At 37.1% G+C, this 17,184-nt stretch overlaps 1 protein-coding gene across 15 annotated transcripts in view; it reads left to right on the top strand.

The window, feature by feature from the left end:
* The window catches only part of SYNJ1 (synaptojanin 1), a 59,120-nt gene that overhangs the window by 6,250 nt on the left and 35,686 nt on the right, over positions 1 to 17,184 (top strand). For all 15 annotated transcript variants that reach the window (XM_072327151.1, XM_072327142.1, XM_072327140.1 and 12 more), the window contains exons 3-11: positions 4,803 to 4,889; positions 5,405 to 5,672; positions 8,310 to 8,535; positions 9,767 to 9,850; positions 10,357 to 10,418; positions 10,997 to 11,093; positions 12,362 to 12,531; positions 15,128 to 15,209; positions 16,932 to 17,084. In XM_072327151.1, the coding sequence (XP_072183252.1) occupies positions 4,803 to 4,889; positions 5,405 to 5,672; positions 8,310 to 8,535; positions 9,767 to 9,850; positions 10,357 to 10,418; positions 10,997 to 11,093; positions 12,362 to 12,531; positions 15,128 to 15,209; positions 16,932 to 17,084 (1,229 nt within the window). The remainder of the gene's footprint in view (positions 1 to 4,802; positions 4,890 to 5,404; positions 5,673 to 8,309; positions 8,536 to 9,766; positions 9,851 to 10,356; positions 10,419 to 10,996; positions 11,094 to 12,361; positions 12,532 to 15,127; positions 15,210 to 16,931; positions 17,085 to 17,184) is intronic.

Raw genomic sequence — 17,184 nt, 5'->3', positions numbered from 1 at the left:
AGGTTAGTTTACATACTTCTGGAATTACTCTGACATAATTTAGAAAAAACTAATTAACATCTCCACATTTGAGATAATTTGGAAGATTTACTGCACGCTAGCATGTATTCATGTATTTAAATGGAAAACCTTGTAATTGTACGTGGTATTACAAATTATTCTGTGTAGAACTGATTTATACAGGCAAAAGGCTCGCCTTTGCGTACAATACTTTTTATATTTTAATCAAAGCAGTTGGTACAGGGGGAAAAAAAGAAACACCCTTGTTGATTATTAAAGCTATAGATTTTGGCTTTCAATGCAAAACATGTACTTGGGTCAGGAAGCTCAAGTGTGACTGAAAACTGTAGGCTTTTAAGTAGGGCAGCTTTGCTTTATTTTTTCAGTTCTCTGTATTTAATAAGGTATATTTTCTTAAGGTATAGTAAATTTGCACAATACTCGAACATAATTTTAAAACAACCATTCATTTGATCTGCTAATCTTTTACAACCTTTTTGTCTTATTCCAAACGTCGTGTTTGGTGTGTATTATTTAAATGTAGTTGCTAACGTCTAGAAATGTCTGTGGGTTGGTCTTTTGCCTTTTTGGGTAGAGGTGATTTGTTATTTGGTAGATCCTCCCCTCAGTCTTAAGATATCTCTAGATGACAGTATCGTCTATATATTTATTTGAAGAGAGATAGTATACCTAATAATTTGAACTAGTCAATAAAATGGGGGGGAAAAAAAGTCATTGTGCTGATTCTGAACAGTTATATTAATTATGACAGATATAAATATCAGCTGTCTTCCAACTTACTGTGAATCTGTTCACATCAACAAAGTATGAAAAGGATCAAAATGGGTCTTCATTGGTTGAGTTATAAGTGAAGGTGGTGACTTTAATATCTCCCATATATGGTAATGCTGAAGTATTAGTTTTCATTTAAGTACTGAGATCTTAGTTGTCCTAATTTGACAAAAAGCTTGAAAATCTCAATCTTAAATTCTCAGATAAAGAATAATATTAAAAAAACCAAACAAACATTTTTTTAATATATGTATATATATTTTCAATTTTGAACATTTTAAAATTGCATGATTTCTTTTCCCTCTTCTAACTTAAATGAGAATAGGCCCGTTTGTGAAGGAGCTATGTATAATTTCAGGAGGTATCCCATGCTCTAGTTGGAAATTGTTGCCCTAGTTCACATGTCGTAATGATACCTTGTGAACCCATTGAGAACAGAACTGTAGAGAGCCTAAAGGATAACTCTTAACGCGATCTTAGCTTTACAGTTCTTGTAGAAAGTGTAAAACTTTTTTTTTTTTTTAACTGGGAATTAAACAGAATGGATTGTGAACCTGAAGTTGTTCCAAAGACAGGGTTTTTAATGGAGTTTCCAGCCTCTAAAATCAGTCACTTCTCTTGAACATGAGTCAGTGGCTGATAAGGTGCAGATACATGCAAGTGAGACATGGCCTTTTAAAAATGCTATGGCCTATTAATTTTTAATAAATAGGACTTTACATTATTTTATTCCTTTTTGCTTGACGCTGCAAAGAGTCTTGATGGCTTTCAGTCGGAATGCATTAAAACTTGACCTGAAAACCACATTAAAGATGTTGTGGATTTGTTGTCTTCTTTTTGTCCTGTTAAATAACAAGTAAGAAAAGAATTCTTCCTCATAACATTTTCTATCCGTTGTTATACATAGGCATGTACTTACATTATGTCTACTGTGTTGTGCCCCATACTTTGTAATTAAAACATCTAAGGACTTCTGCATTGCAGATGGAAGTTGTCATTCTAACTGCAAATTTCTGTCTTCAGAAGTTGTATGAGCCTTGACTCGTTCTTCATAGTGTTTGTTTAGCTTTTTTATTTTGTTCACATAGCTTCAATATTTGCTTACGTCCAACTAATTAAAAATAAATAGAAAGGTCTATTTCTGAGAGAGAAGTGAACTCATTAATTTGCAGGAGTTTCTGCTTTCTTTGAGTAGATATTTATATCAACTGCGTGTTTTTTTCAAGGTATGGATCTCATAAATCAAATTCAGAAGGGTTCTCATGGCTGCAGACTAGCCCACCATTTGGGGAAGAGATATTCTCATTTGTTAGGAATCCCAAATCCTTTCCACAGCCTGACATCATGGCCTGGCACAGCCTGTCTTCGTGGAATCTGGATCTGTCCTCAGCTGCCTTACTCCCTGCCTAGGGCAGTGGGACAGGTGCTGGCTGGGGAGATCCCTGCCTGTAGCTCTTGACCATCAGGGAGCTGCAGGTCTTCACAGTGCCCCCACAGCTCAAGTGGGGAAAAGAAATCAAAACGAAGAGGAGCAGTGTAGCTGTGGACACTTATGTGATAACCGTTTGTTGTCCCTTCAGTGATTTTTTTGTACTGGCTAATATCAATCATCCCTACATCAAAACTATTTTAAGATTAATGAATGCTGACAATGAGAGGTATCACAGAATATCTTAAGGTAGAAGGGGCCCACAAGGACCATCAAGTCCAACTCCTTGCCCCACACAGGACTGCCCAAAATTTAAGCACTGTGTTTGAGTATCATCCATATGCTTCTGTCAGGCTTGATTCTGTAGCCACCTCACTGGGGAGCCTGTTACAGTGCCTGACTGCCCTCTCAGTGTAGTACCTTTACCTGGTATCCAACTGGTTCACTCAGTTGTGTTATAAAGCTGTAATCACTGTGGGCCTTAGGGGAGGGTGGTACAAATGAATTGAAGTTAAGCTACACAGCTCACACAAGAAAGGCCTTTGTGGATGCTGATTTCCTGTGCTTCTTTGAAATTTGCCTTGTTCTTGAAGTCCAGTTCTGGGAGGCAGAAACATGATACAGGTAAGGATAGGCCAGAACAGGGTGATCTGAACTTTCTGAGGCATTTGCCACTTTCTCATGTGAATTTTGGCTTTAGAGAATGATGGAGCATCAGCCAGTGCATGTGAGAGTGAAGTACTTAAGCCCTGACTTTGGAAGAGTTCACACTTAGATATACTGTAATTGAAAACTATGGCATGAGACCTAGGTGCTTTGGGATAGTGCCTGGGAACTTGGCTGAGAGAGTAATAGTTGACTGGCTATAGTTAGTTCTGGTTTCATTTTCTCTTTGTTTTTGCCATCTTTTACTGCTTTATTAGTCTCTCATGGCCTTTTTTGTGAATCTGAATTTGCAGAACCCACGCTACTTAATTCACTTCAGGCATTTATTTATTGAGGCTTAGCAAGGATAACAGGCGCTCTGTGCAGTGAGAAAAACAGAATAAATCCACAGAGGACAAAAAAAGCCATTGTTTTATGATATGGTTAAATGCTGCCAGGCTCCCCTAAGAAAAACCCTGCAAAAAGATATTAGTTGGAAAGGAAACCTCTTCTATCCTTAATAATTTGAAACGTGGAAGAGTTCAGCAGTTTTCTGCTTACTGAAAGATGAGTTTCGAAGAGCTGGGAGTTGTTCTTCCTAGCCTGATGGTGTTCTAGTTAAGCAAAATACAGTTTGGTGATGCCGATGAAATTGCTATTTGTAAGCAGTGTGTTTATATGAGCTGTGGCTCATAACACTACGGATGAGGATTTGGGGAAGAATCCTGCTTCTATAGTTCTCTTTTTCTTTGGTTCTAGATTCTAGAATACAGCGTAAATAGTTGAAGGATTTTTTTTAATTGCATTTTATATATTGAGCTAGCTTGGATTTCAGACTGAGATTAAATAATTGTTTCATCTTATAGAGTGGATTAGAATCTCCCTTAAGGAAAAAAACTGGCAGACATCTAAGCAAAAGGCATATGGACTTGTGTGCAGGTGGCACTGTGCTAAGCTTAGGAACAATCAATAGGAAGAGAGCTGACATGAAATAGGACACAACATAGTGCCAGAGCAGAGGGTGTTTCAATTTACACTTTTCCTTGAGTTGAACTGCTAGCTTGCTTTTTAGCATCAAAGTGAAAATTAACTATTTTTGGGGTAGGAGAAGGTGCTGATCCTTGATGACCTGAGATCCTGTGGCACAGCTGGAATTGTCAGTCCTTGTGCTTCAGGAGCGGGCTCAGTCACGAGCAGCAAGCAGCTCAGAACAGGTGGGATCCTGTTTCTGCTCTGTTCTGCAGGCTGTTGCCTGGCTCCACTACCAACCTTGTTCGCCTGGTTTTTTGAGAGCTGATTAGAGTTCTAAAGTGTGTACACTAAAATTAACTCCTAGGTAAGTAATAGTAGATATACTTCAATTTCTTCAAAAATACTACAAATCCAATGTTTTTTCCTGTGGAAAAAGACTTGGATTTCAGATGCTGTGATCTTGCGGCCCCAGAAGACTTACAGTTTCCTTGTAATACAATGAAATCTTTTTGAAATACACTTGGGATAATCTAGTTGTTTGGAAACAATATTATCATTTCATAGTTTTATTCTTGGAAATTATGGATTTATTTGTTCGGAAATAAAAAGCATTTAGCACTACCTTAATTTGAAGTAATTACACAAGAACATTCTCATAGAAACAATGTGCTTGTGGTTTTGATCCTTTTTTATGTTAGTTGGTGATAATATTAATACCTATCACTTGAGGATTATGCAAGTTTCTTTTAAGGGGGCCTCATAACATAGGGTATCATAATTGTCATAAAAACAAATACTCATTTTTCACTATAAGATGCCATATGCTCATAAGTTCTGATTTCTTTCCTGCAGTTTTATATAAGCAATATAGCTGTACTCTCTTGGATTTTCAGTTTAGAGTGGATTCGTTGTCCACACCGTAGCATGCAGTCTTTAATGTCATAATGTCATTTTGTTTTCTTAGCATCTGCAGAAAAAGATACTATCAAGAATACCTACTCCAAAGTAATGGATGCATATGGGCTTCTGGGTGTATTAAGGTTAAACCTGGGTGAGTAAGCTTATCTAAAACCTTAATTTCTCATTTGGGAAAGAAAATCATGTTGCTTCTGCAAAACTGAACAGCTTAGGATCTCCAGAACAGGAACTGTGCTTGCTTTTTTCTTTTGTCTTTGTAGAGTAGCTTGCAAGCTTGGAGCACTCCCAGAAATGAGGGAGTGGACAAAAATAACTTCCTCTTTCGCAATCCCTGTAATTTTCAGCATAGTTCCTCCTATTTGCGTTTCCTTTAATTCTGTTGAAGTTGGGAATGGCTTCTTCATGTTGATACTTTTTTCTGCCAAGTCAGGGTGAGATTATGTGCATTGAAGAATGTCATAGAATCATAGAATCGCCAAGGTTGGAAAAGACCTAAAAGATCATCCAGTCCAACCGTTCACCTATTACCAATGGCTCCCACTAAACCATGTCCCTCAACCCAACATCCAGTCGTTCCTTGACATATGAATATTGCAGTATCACAGTCTAAGATCAATTCTGTTATGTATGTCTTTTCTGCTTTTCCAGGAGACACGTTGCTACATTATTTGGTTCTAGTAACAGGATGCATGTCTGTGGGAAAGATTCAAGACTCTGAAGTCTTTCGAGTTACCTCCACCGAATTCGTATCGTTACGAATTGAATCAACAGATGAAGATCGTATTTCAGAAGTGCGCAAAGTTTTGAATTCAGGCAACTTTTATTTTGCGTGGTCTGCCACTGGTGTCAGCTTAGATCTTAGTCTCAATGCTCACCGCAGCATGCAAGAGCACACCACTGACAACAGGTTTTTCTGGTGAGTTCACAGTGTGCTTTATCAGATGTTCTGTAGAGTAATGTATGTCTATGCAAACTGAGCTGCGCTAAGTTTTCAACCCTGTCTTTGTCAGCTCTTTTAAGAGCTTGTAAATATTAATTAGCTAAAGAGCATTATTTTAACTCTGAGGACATAAGTATGATCTTAGTGATATCATATTTCTGTGGCTACTTGGTATTTCTTCATTGGATGAGACAGATTTTTACTACTTCTGGTATGATACTTTGATCTGAACAGTCTTTGTGATGTTATGTTTCAGCTTTGGTGTCTTTTAATTCTTCAGAAATGTGTTGATTTTTTAGAATGTGTGGTAATGGAACTTCAAGAAAAAATTTAATCTTTAGAACATTCTGGATGCTAAAATGGTGGGCTTTTTTTATATATAGTTTCCGAATGAGTTTTCACATATTGAGGGGCTTCAAAGGTTTTATCACATGGATAATTGCATTGGTGCTAATTTTGTTGAAACAGAACAGGTATGTTACTCTACAATACACATTGCTTGGCCACTGAACTTACTATCATTTTGCAGAATATCTTTCAATAAGTACAAGTTTTCCACACAAAATTATTAAGGGAATACTGATGTTTCTGCCAATGAGCAGAAGGTGATCATCCCCTTTTGCTCAGCACTGGTGAGGCTGTACCCTGTATACTGTGTCCAGTTTTGGTCCCTTCACTACAAGAAAGATACTGAAACCTGGAGTGTGTCTGGAGGAGGGCAGTGAAGCTGTGAGGGGTCTTGAGCACAAGTCTGACTGGAAGCAGCTGAGGGAACTGGGGGGTTATTCAGTCTGGAGAAGAGGAGGCTCAGGGGAGACCTCATCGCTCTCTACAACCACCAGAAAGGAGGTTGTGGCAAGGTGAGGGTCAGGCTTTTTGTGCAGGTAATAGCAATAGGACAAGAGGTAATGGCCTCAAGTTGTGCCAGAGAAGGTTCAGGTTGGGCTGCCCAGGGAGATGGTGGAGGTGTTCAGTGAATATATAGATATGGCACTTAGGGACATGCTTTAGTGGGCATGGTGGGGATGGGTCGATGGTTGGACTAGAATATCTTTGTGTATTTTTCATCCTTAACGATTTTGTGATTCTATGAAATAATGTCAAAGATGCATTTTGACCTTTAGAATAGGTGAACAAACTCTGCTCACCTATTTTTCAACCTTGTTGAAAATTGTATGAATGACCATGACCATTGGAAGGGTCCTGAAGACTTGGTAGTGTGCTTTTTAAACAAGTGAAAAACTACCTTCTTTCCTCTGTTTTCTGTTCAATATTCAAGACACCAAAAAGCCCTGGCATACCATTGCCACTGTTTTGTTCAGATGGAGGAGCATGATCAGATTGTTATGTTAAAGCAAATATGTGTATCAGTACTAAAAATAAGTTGTAGTCCTCAGTGACTTACATGTTAATGTAGATTTACAGGAATTGAGGGAACCTAGCTATTTATCTTTGTGTCTGGAAAAGGGCTGTTTGTAGGTCAGTATTTCAAGGCGTGGTGATCCTGTCCAAATCAGATTGGCCTTGCATTTCATCCCTTGATGTAAAACTTCTCAGTTTTGGTGTGTTGTTTTTTTTTCCCTAGTAAGAATCAGTCTTAACAGGAGGCAAATGAAGTATCACAGATTCCAAGGCCTAGTATTTGCTTATGCATTTCAGTAAGCTCTTCTGGGCTTTATCTGTTCAACTGTCCCAGTCTCAGACTGCCCAGGGAGTTTTGTTTGCTTTCTTAACCTTCTATTGTAGTGCATCCATGTACTTTTTTGTAAAGTGAATGTATTCACCTGATTTGAGTATTCATGAATGAATATTTTTAAAGCAGCTGAATGTTTGATAAGTTGCAGGTTTATTTTATTTTTTCTTACTTAGAAGTTTAGAATGAAAAGGCTAAAATTAAAGCAAATACTTCCAACAATTAGACCAAACTTTATTTGCAATTGTGATAGATTTTTCTCGGCACTGTCAGCAATTCTCTTATTAGAGTTTGCCTTTTTTTTGCTATACAGAAAACTTCCTTCCTATACCACAAACATTGCCAAAGAAAATCAAAAGTCAAGCCCCTGTAGAGTGAGCTTTAAAAAAAACCAATGAAACACCAACTCTCACAACTCCCAACATTCATCTCTATTTACTCACAACAGCGTTAATGCTACTTAATGCATGGGTATATCTAGATTATGGGTCTTCCTCTTGTTTCATCAGTCACTGGTATTAGAATTAGGTATATGCAACATAAAATGCAACCACGCTTAGCCCTGAAACTACAGAGTTCTGAAAATCAATTGGTTGTGAATGTATTTCTACTTTGGAGTGGTTTTTCTCTCTCCTTTTTTCTCTCTAGTTGAAGAGCAGATGCTGTGGGTTTTTTTTAGTTGTTTGTTTTTAAGATCATTAAAATTCATGACTTTTACTGTGCCATCATCAAAGCTATTCTGTTGTAAACTCTGCTATTTTAAGTATGTTTAGATAAGAATTATATCACATAACAATGATATATTTTTTTCCTTTTCTCATTTATATTAGTGGGCATAAGATACGAGAAGTTAGCATCTGGTGTAACAAATCGAGCTGTGCTTTATTTTCTTCCCATATATATATATTTTTTCCTAATAGGAATCAATCACTACATTTACATCTGAAGCACTATGGTGTGAATTGTGATGACTGGTTGTTACGTCTCATGTGTGGAGGAGTGGAGATAAGGACAATTTATGCAGCTCACAAGCAGGCAAAGGCTTGTCTCATTTCACGGCTAAGCTGTGAGCGAGCTGGGACCAGGTTTAATGTCCGGGGAACCAATGATGATGGTCACGTTGCTAACTTTGTTGAAACAGAGCAGGTATGTGAGACACAGTGCTGTCACGGGTTCATTCATTTGATGCAGATTATGAATCAAGTGTGTAACCAGCAGATATGGGAATAGTTCCTTTGCTGCTAAATGAGGAATCTAAGTAGGTTACATAATTTGCTGATCTTGGTTTTTAGTGTAGCTTAAGGTCAGGACATGCATGGGTCTGAGTTTCACTTGCTTAAGTAAGTGTTACCCATCAGCTGAACTGCTGCTGTAGGTGGCCATACTTGCTTTTAGCTTGAGCTGTAGGTGTTCTGCTTTTAGCTGAGCTAATTGTAAACATCAGCAAAAGAGACTTTGGCAGATATGTGTTGCCTGGTGCCTGGGGAATGATAAAAGCATTCCTGTGGTTGCTTAATATGGCTCAGCTGAAGTATAGTCTGTGTCTACTACTATCGCTGTAGTTCTGCATTTGGTTGCATTTCCTTGCCCCTTTTATACCAAAATGCAAGAAGCCATTAAATCATTCTTTGAACTTTCTTTCGCCTCTTTCTTTGATAACCTAGTTACCAAGATGTTGTTCCTGCAGAAGTATTCATGTGAGTAGGTATTTTTGGTTGAGTCACTGCAAACCCTAAGTGACTTCAGTAGGATTTTATCTAGCTAGATCTCTGCCCATGCAAATTCACTTTTGGGAGTTTAATTAGAATGCTGTTCCTGTGGTTTCTCAGTGCAAGTCTCCTTCAGATCATGTCACTAGATGTCCGTGGCATATCTTCCCACTGAGTTTCCTTTTCCTTATAGTCAACAGACCATTGCGTTTCATGTTCTGGTGCACAAAATCTGTGCAGGTGTTTTGAGTAGGCTGCATTGTTATATTCTGTGCCCTGGTTTACATTTCAACTATTATGGGTCCTGTGATGTAGGAAACAAAAACCTTACAGGAAGTTGTTATCAGGATTTCAAAATAGTTGGTTACTCTTAGTACAAAAGTCATTCAGGCCCAAGTAATAGAATCTTGCACTATTTTCTCAACCTTTCTGAACCATGTTTCCACAGGAAGCATAGAAGTGCCAGAACTTCTTATGAATTGTTCAGATCTGGGTGAGGAATAAGGGTGAGGCAGACAAATGGTATTTTGCACAGTGGAATAGGCAATGTATAAATATGTTTTGTTTTCTGTATGTTTAGCTAAGGCTAAGAAATTTTAAACCTCCATTCATTCTCTGATGCCTTCTAATATTATGTTTTGTTATTTTTTGTTTTTTTTTCTCATTAGGTGATATATTTAGATGATTCTGTGTCATCTTTCATCCAGATTAGAGGGTCTGTTCCTTTGTTTTGGGAACAGCCAGGCCTGCAGGTAAGCAGGAGATGGATCTAATTATACTCATAATTCTTTTTCTTGTCTTTTTAAGCATCATGGAGTAACTTTCAGGCTCTCCTGCAGTTAGCTAGCAGAACGAGGTTGCCCTTTGGAAGCGAGTTGATGCTGTTGTTTAATCAACTAAGATTGTAACTTTGGTAGGGAATTTTTTTGTAAAGTTCATGGTTCACAGTTATGCTAGGTTCTTTAAGCTGGGCATGTAAGCATGTTGCAGTGGAGCCTTTACATGCCTTTTATTCAGAAATAATTAGGTGAGATGATAAACATTAAATAAAAAAGTATTTTTTCTTCTTTTAGAAAAATGAAATGAAACTTCAGGAAAGCCAAGGAAAGAATGATCATCATAGCAAATAATAAACTTGGGGAAGCTGGTTTAGACAGTGCAGTGCATTTTTAGGCCATTTTTAGACATTGAGTGTTAAGTGGTCTTTGAAGAACAAGTCAAATGTGTTACGACAAATGATTTAATGTTTTCGTTACAGGTGGGATCCCATCGTGTCAGAATGTCAAGGGGTTTTGAGGCGAATGCACCAGCTTTTGACAGGTGACATCTTGAGTTTTTGTGAAGGTGTTATGAACCTCTGATAAGTGATATATCAATGTGATGGGATATATTATTTCAAGCAGGAGGCTTTGCCCCTGCAAAAGTGTGATTCACCAAAGCAGTAGAATGTCTGGGCAATCTTCTCAAACTTCTGCAGGTTTTCTTGTGCCTTTGAGTGCTTTGTTGAAAAGGTTGAAGAAAATGTAAGAGTGTGAAATGCTTCATTAAATTTAGAACAAAAATTATAATAGATACATATTGAATAATCTGTATTTGTCAACTGCTGTTGTAAAAGTAAAATCAATACTTTCATTTGATTCTTGACACAACCATTTCACAACATTATGATTTTAACTACGTATATTTTGTCAAACAACATTTTTTATGCTATTCTCTGAGTTAAAGAACAGTCAGTTGTTATATTCTGTTACTGGATAACATTGGCTTGTCTGGCCATAACATAATAAAAGACTTATTGGAATCTCCACTATGTTTGTGTCAATGTTGCACACGCTCATGTTAATTTTCAGCATGGGCATTTTAAGAAAATGAGCGCGGAACTATTCTTCTGTTAACAGGCATTTCCGAACTCTTAAAAGTTTATATGGCAAACAAATTATTGTGAATTTACTTGGTGCAAAAGAAGGGGAGCACATGCTCAGCAAAGCTTTTCAGGTAAGAATTACCTTTCTCTCATTGTGCTTTTCCTTGGAATTGGAGTGTGTGCTATGAAGCTTATATATAGCCTTTGAAAAAATGAAATAGCAACAACTACTGCCTGGATTTAAAAGAGTCTATCATATTTATCTATCATAAAAGTATTGATTAAGACAAGTAGTATGAAGTGAATTTTTGAAAGCTGTTTACGGTTACAGCTTGATTGTGTGCAGACTGATTACTTCACTGAAAAATTGTCATATAGATAATATAGAGAGATCTGCAGTTATTTTCATGTTTTGTGCTTGTTAGTGGCTTAATTGTAAAGAAAACAATCTTTTTTGCCCTGTAATGCTGGTAGGCCATCCTTTGTGACATTTCATAATATTGCATTTCTTTTTAAAGTCATCCCCTTTGAGTTCTGGGATGTATTACTTAATATTGTTTTTTAAAACTTCCAAATTTTGCAGCGTAAACTTAAAATCTGTTTTGTGATTAAATTGGAGCTTTTGTTCAGAGGGCACTCACTGTAAGTGGCCTGTGTTACCAATTCACACTAGGTAGGTTAAAAACAACTGTGATGTTGTAGTCCTCTAATTTTGACAAGGTGAGCAGCTCTGTTTGAAGCCAGAGAACACTGCAGCAGCCATGTGTTGCTTTTCTTTTCCTTCTTCCTTTTCCCTTACTATTGCAGTAGTTGAATATTTTAGGTCATTTGCTAGCATCTTTTCTGAACCCAGGCATCCTGGCAGGAGATGTTATTGTTCGCAGATATGAATACAGCTCCATAGCACTACCGCTCCTCTATCACCAAAGGTTTTGTGAACAGTTTTATGGTTTTTCAGGGAATTGAAGGGGAAATTTTACTCAAGGTTTCCTCCACAGAAATCTGAACAATTTGTCTGTTTTGTCTGTTATTTCTAGAATGATGCATTTAGTGGAAAGGGCTTTGAAAAGGGAAATGTTTTAGCAGACAAAGCTGTCATATGTGTGCTTGATGACCCCTAGTACAGTAAGCAAGAAAAACTAAACGAAAACAAAACACTATTTTGTTTGTAACAAGAAAAAAAAAAAAACAACACAGAAACAAAGGTGAAATATTTGTCAGTTTTGAGTGATTTGTTGCACAGTAATGATAAAACAGTTTAGAAAGCACAGAATGTCTAATAAAACTGCTTTGTAATGTTTTAACTCGTTTAATCTCGTTTGATTCTGTTTGACTTATGCTACTCCGTGATCATGTATTAGCATGTTTATGATCTTTTTTTCTCTGTTTACAAAATCAGAGCCACTTAAAAGCATCTGAACATTCAGCAGATATCAAAATGGTGAACTTTGACTATCATCAAATGGTTAAAGGTGGAAAGGCGGAAAAACTACACAGTGTGCTTAAGCCTCAAGTCCAGAAATTCTTAGAATGTGGATTTTTTTATTTTGATGGAAAGGAAGTCAAAAGGTTTGCATTTTCTTTCTTTTTTTTTTTCTATAACTTTACTCAAATTAAATTATGATTCTGATTCTACCACGTAGCCAGAAGATAACATAAATAGAAATATTTTTCATATTGTCTTTCTATTGTATACAAGATGATGATGTTCAGCAACTGAAATATGAATCACGAATATGAATCATGAATATGAAAATTTTGTCTTGTTCTGAATATACTCTGAAAGTCTTGATGGAAACAGTCTCTGAGGCATTGGTGGGGTCTGGCTTAATTTCAGGTTCTTCGAACTCATCATTTTGTGAATGTGGTCGATTGTCCATTTTCTTGAGTGCACTCGAATGGGATTGAAGAATGAATATTTTTTTCCTATTCCTTTGTAACTTATTCCTATTTTCCTCAGCAGTGGATCACACTGTTTTCAGTTTCTTGTAAATGTTGTTTTTCAGTGCAATCTTTCTTGAAATTTCTGTCTGGATTCCCCCCAATTGACAAATTCAGTTCTCCACAAAATGAGTCATTCACAGTAGCCATATGAGTTTTAAATATAATACATCATAACACCTTCTTATTGTCTGATCTTTACCCAACGTAAATGAGTTCCAGAGGATTTAAAATAAGGTTTTGCAACTGGGGAGAATTATTATTCGGGAAACATCATATTGAGATGTGAGAAATGCATCTTACTGAGGTGCAAAAAACGTATGTTGAAACGTCCTTGTGGGAAGAAAAAAAATGTGAACAGTCAGCTATTCAGTAGCCTCGTAGGCAAGATTCATTACTGAGTTTTGATCAGCAGTCTGTGCTTTTTGCAGATCATGTAAGAATGTATTGCTGATGCAGCAAATACAGGTAGTGGTGGGAGAGGAGGCAAAGGTAGTATAGGGAAATGTCTTCAGCAGCTGATACTTGCTTTAAGTCAAGCAGTTCTAATTTTATCATATTATTTTTAGCTCTAACTCCTGCTAAAGAAATAAATTTATTCTTTCTAGAACTTGTGCAAGTATTGAGATATGCAATGGACAGTAAACCAGTACCATGATAGTAACTGTAATTACAGTTATATCAGAATTCTGGGGCTCTGTGTCCTGTGGTAGCAGGGATGCATGTTGTATTTCCTGCTGTGTGCTACTTGGTCCTGCTGTATGTATGTTGTCCTTATTTCCCCTTTCTTCTTCTTAGAGCAAAGATCTCAGCAGGAAAAGGCAGGGCTAGGAATGGGCAATATTCCTGTTCTTCTCACCTTTGCACCCTTCTTCCATTTAATTAACACCAGGGCAGAGCTTTTCTGTGGGATTTTCCATGACAGGAACTGTTGAGTAAAAGGATGTTGCTATGGCCTGGGTTCTGTCTGCTGATACAATGGGTGAGGGAAGAGTTCCAGTGCCTCTCTGGATCCTGACTTCACAGTGGGATTATGCCCTGCAGGGTCAGGTTTCAGTAGACCGAGATAAGATCAGATTTAATAGAATGGTAGTTAGAGCCCATCCCCACGTCAAAACTCTATTTGCATTCCTACAAAAGTTTTTAAAGTGCTTTTTTCTTTTGTTTTATATCATAAAAATAGCACAGTCCTGTCATTCTGTGGGGCATGCTGTTTGATCTTGCCAGAGATCCCGATAATATCACCACCTATCAAAATGACTGACAGCTGAATGGAAGCAAAATAGGTTGTGACTTGCAATAGCTTTAAAATTACTTGAAGTTTATGGACCGTCTCCATTGTAGAATGTCAGTTTTCCCTCTAGTATTGATACTGATTTTCTTTCTATTTCAAATCAAATATAGAGATAGCAATGGAATAATCTTGAATATTTTTCAACATTTTCAACAATTTTTTTACTAGTTGTTCAAGTTGAGTAAATGTTATCAACCTTTACTGACTTTATTGGACAAAGGGTGTGGTGGGAATGACAAAAGACAGGAAAAGTATGGATCGCTGGGAGAATCATCAGATGTTTATCTTCAGAGCCAATGAAGAATGTGAACATTGCCTAACATGACCGTTCTGAGAGGTTTTTAGCAAAGATTAATGGGCTTCTTTCAAAGAAGAGAGGTGCTTTAGGGATCCTGAGGGCATCAATCATCTGTTGAGCTAAAGGGAAGATGTTTAACTTTCCTTTCTGTTTGGGGAGGAAAAGGAAAGTAAAGAGAGATTGAAATTGAGTTTAATTGTATCACAAGTTGTTGTTACTTCTATTAGGACAGTTATTTTTATCTTTTTCTTTGCTTATTGTTTTTGTAATTAATTCTCTCTGAAATTCTTACAAAATGTGTTAGCTAGAGTCTTTGAAAACGAACCTTACTGTTGTGTAACAGCTTAACCAAGAAAGCAAGGAGAACTGCAGAAAAACTTAAAGGCTCATCTTATTTGCAGAAAACTAATTACATTTGTGTAGCTGTTGCAAAATTATTGTTGTTATTGCAGCTAACCCTCTATTGCTGATGCATTTATAAATGCACTCAAGATGGCAGTAATAATGCAGTGACAATACTGTGATGTACTGTTCTGGTTCAGATCTTAATGTCCCTGTCTTTACTGATGATATGCGTTAAATGAGTTATTTCAGTTGTTTTCTGTTTCTGTCTCTCATTGTCCTTGGCACAGATCTCAAAGTGGTACTGTCAGAACAAACTGCTTGGACTGTCTGGATAGAACAAACAGCGTGCAGGCTTTCTTTGGCTTAGAGGTAGGAAAAATGGTGTGCATTTCCAGATACAGAACTGTTCCTGATACTTCTGTAGGAAGCAGATTGTAAAAGTAGCCGTACCTTTCACGTGATAGATGAATAAAAATAAATAGTAGGTGGCCATTTGATTTATAGCATCGCACTCTTGTTCTGTAGGCAGTCAGCTCTTAGTAGTTTGATGCAACAGCAGTTGTGCAGTAATTGCAATCACACAATTGTCACGTAGCTTTATGAAAAACACTTCACTCTTTGTTAAGTATCAGCTTGTCTTTTAAGACCAAGGCTTCCAACTACAGAATAGGTAGTGCTGGTGTAGTCCTTCACAAAACATTCACAGTTACTCTGTGAGAGAGTCACAGAATCCTTAGAGTTGGAAGGGACCTTTAAAGGCTATCTAGTCCAACTCCCCTGCAGTGAACAGGGACATGCACAGCTGAATCAAGTTGCCCAGGGCCTGATCCTTGAAAGTCTCCAGTGATGGAGCATCAACCACATCTCTGGTCTACCTGTTCCAATGCCTCGCCACTCTCACTGTGAAAGATTCTTTCCATATATCTAACCTAAATCTACCTTCTTTGAGCTTGAAGCCATTTCCTCTTTTTCTATAAGATGAAGCTCTTCATGTGAGATTACAGTTCCCAGCATCTGCTAGTTATCTCTTCTTACTTTTGCATCTCTGTGCTGCTAATTCTTTGTGGAAGAATGTTGTGGTTGCAGCTTTGGCCACAGTCAGATTGTGTAGTTCACCTTTACTGTGGGATTCAATCCTCTTACTGGGCTCTGCTTCAACAAGTTGACTTGCTAATGAAACACTGTGAAATGCTACCCATTGGATTTTAATGGTATTACAGTAGGATTTGTGGTGCAATAGAAAGTGTAGCGTAGTACTCACATAGAACTGTAAATCTATGCCTCCTACATTTACCTTTGTAATGCTTTTTAAGAACTTCGTTATCTTTAATCATTAGTTAACACTAATCATTATTTTTAATCGTTAGTTTTCACTATTATGTTGGTAGCAACAATCTTAGTTGATTTTTTTTCTGAGTAAACTTGATTGTGGGATTTCAGGAAAGGCACAATAGTTCATTTCTACTTCCCTGGGCATAATGGTGTGTTTGGAATCTTGCATTATTTTACATATAAATGCATATATATTTACTACATACCTGTAATATAAATACATTTAATGTGGAAGGAACAGTAAAAAAAAAAAAATTGTAGTATATTGACTGCAAGTGTGAATATTGTGGTTTGTCAGATAAAAATTACACATGAAAACAGAATGAATGACAGCAGCCATTGCAGTTTCACGCATCGTAGAGCTCTGTTCATGTTGCATTCTGGTAATAGAGGTTAATGTGTTTTCTGTATGCTTCTTGTTGGGAAACATAAACAGTCCTGTTTCTAAAAGATTTAAGTAGAAAGATTTGAGAATCAAAGCCAGCCTACCTTGTGACATGGCAATTTTTAGATAATAATGTTTACAGATCATTGAAGTTTTTCCGTATTTCTACCTATTTTTAAAACAAGGTGAAATGTTGAAGCTAAAGCTCCAGGAAAAATACAGTTTTATAAACATGACATGGTATTAATTTGTTCAGTATGATATGCCTGGTTATAAAGCTAAGATTTTTTTTTAGGGGGATGTATATATGCTGAAATAAATTCAAAAGAAAATAAAGGTCTTTCTCTTGCAAATGTTGCCTTCAACTGTTGCAGATGCTAACAAAACAACTGGAGGTGTTAGGATTAGCTGAGAAGCCTCAGCTGGTTACTCGCTTTCAGGAAGTCTTCCGATCCATGTGGTCTGTGAATGGAGATTCTGTCAGTAAAATTTATGCTGGGACTGGAGCCCTTGAAGGAAAAGCTAAGGTAAAGTGCACTTTATTTAAACCTTTAGCAATCTTCAATGTGTATTTATTTTTTTAGATTCTGTCATAAATTTAAGAACTAATATTTTTAAAAGTGCAGT

The sequence above is a fragment of the Excalfactoria chinensis genome, chromosome 1 (genome assembly GCF_039878825.1).
Source record: "Excalfactoria chinensis isolate bCotChi1 chromosome 1, bCotChi1.hap2, whole genome shotgun sequence".
In the NCBI taxonomy this organism is placed as follows: domain Eukaryota; kingdom Metazoa; phylum Chordata; class Aves; order Galliformes; family Phasianidae; genus Excalfactoria; species Excalfactoria chinensis.
The sequence above is the reverse complement of the archived record's forward strand: the minus strand, read 5'-3'. Positions and strand labels throughout refer to the sequence as shown.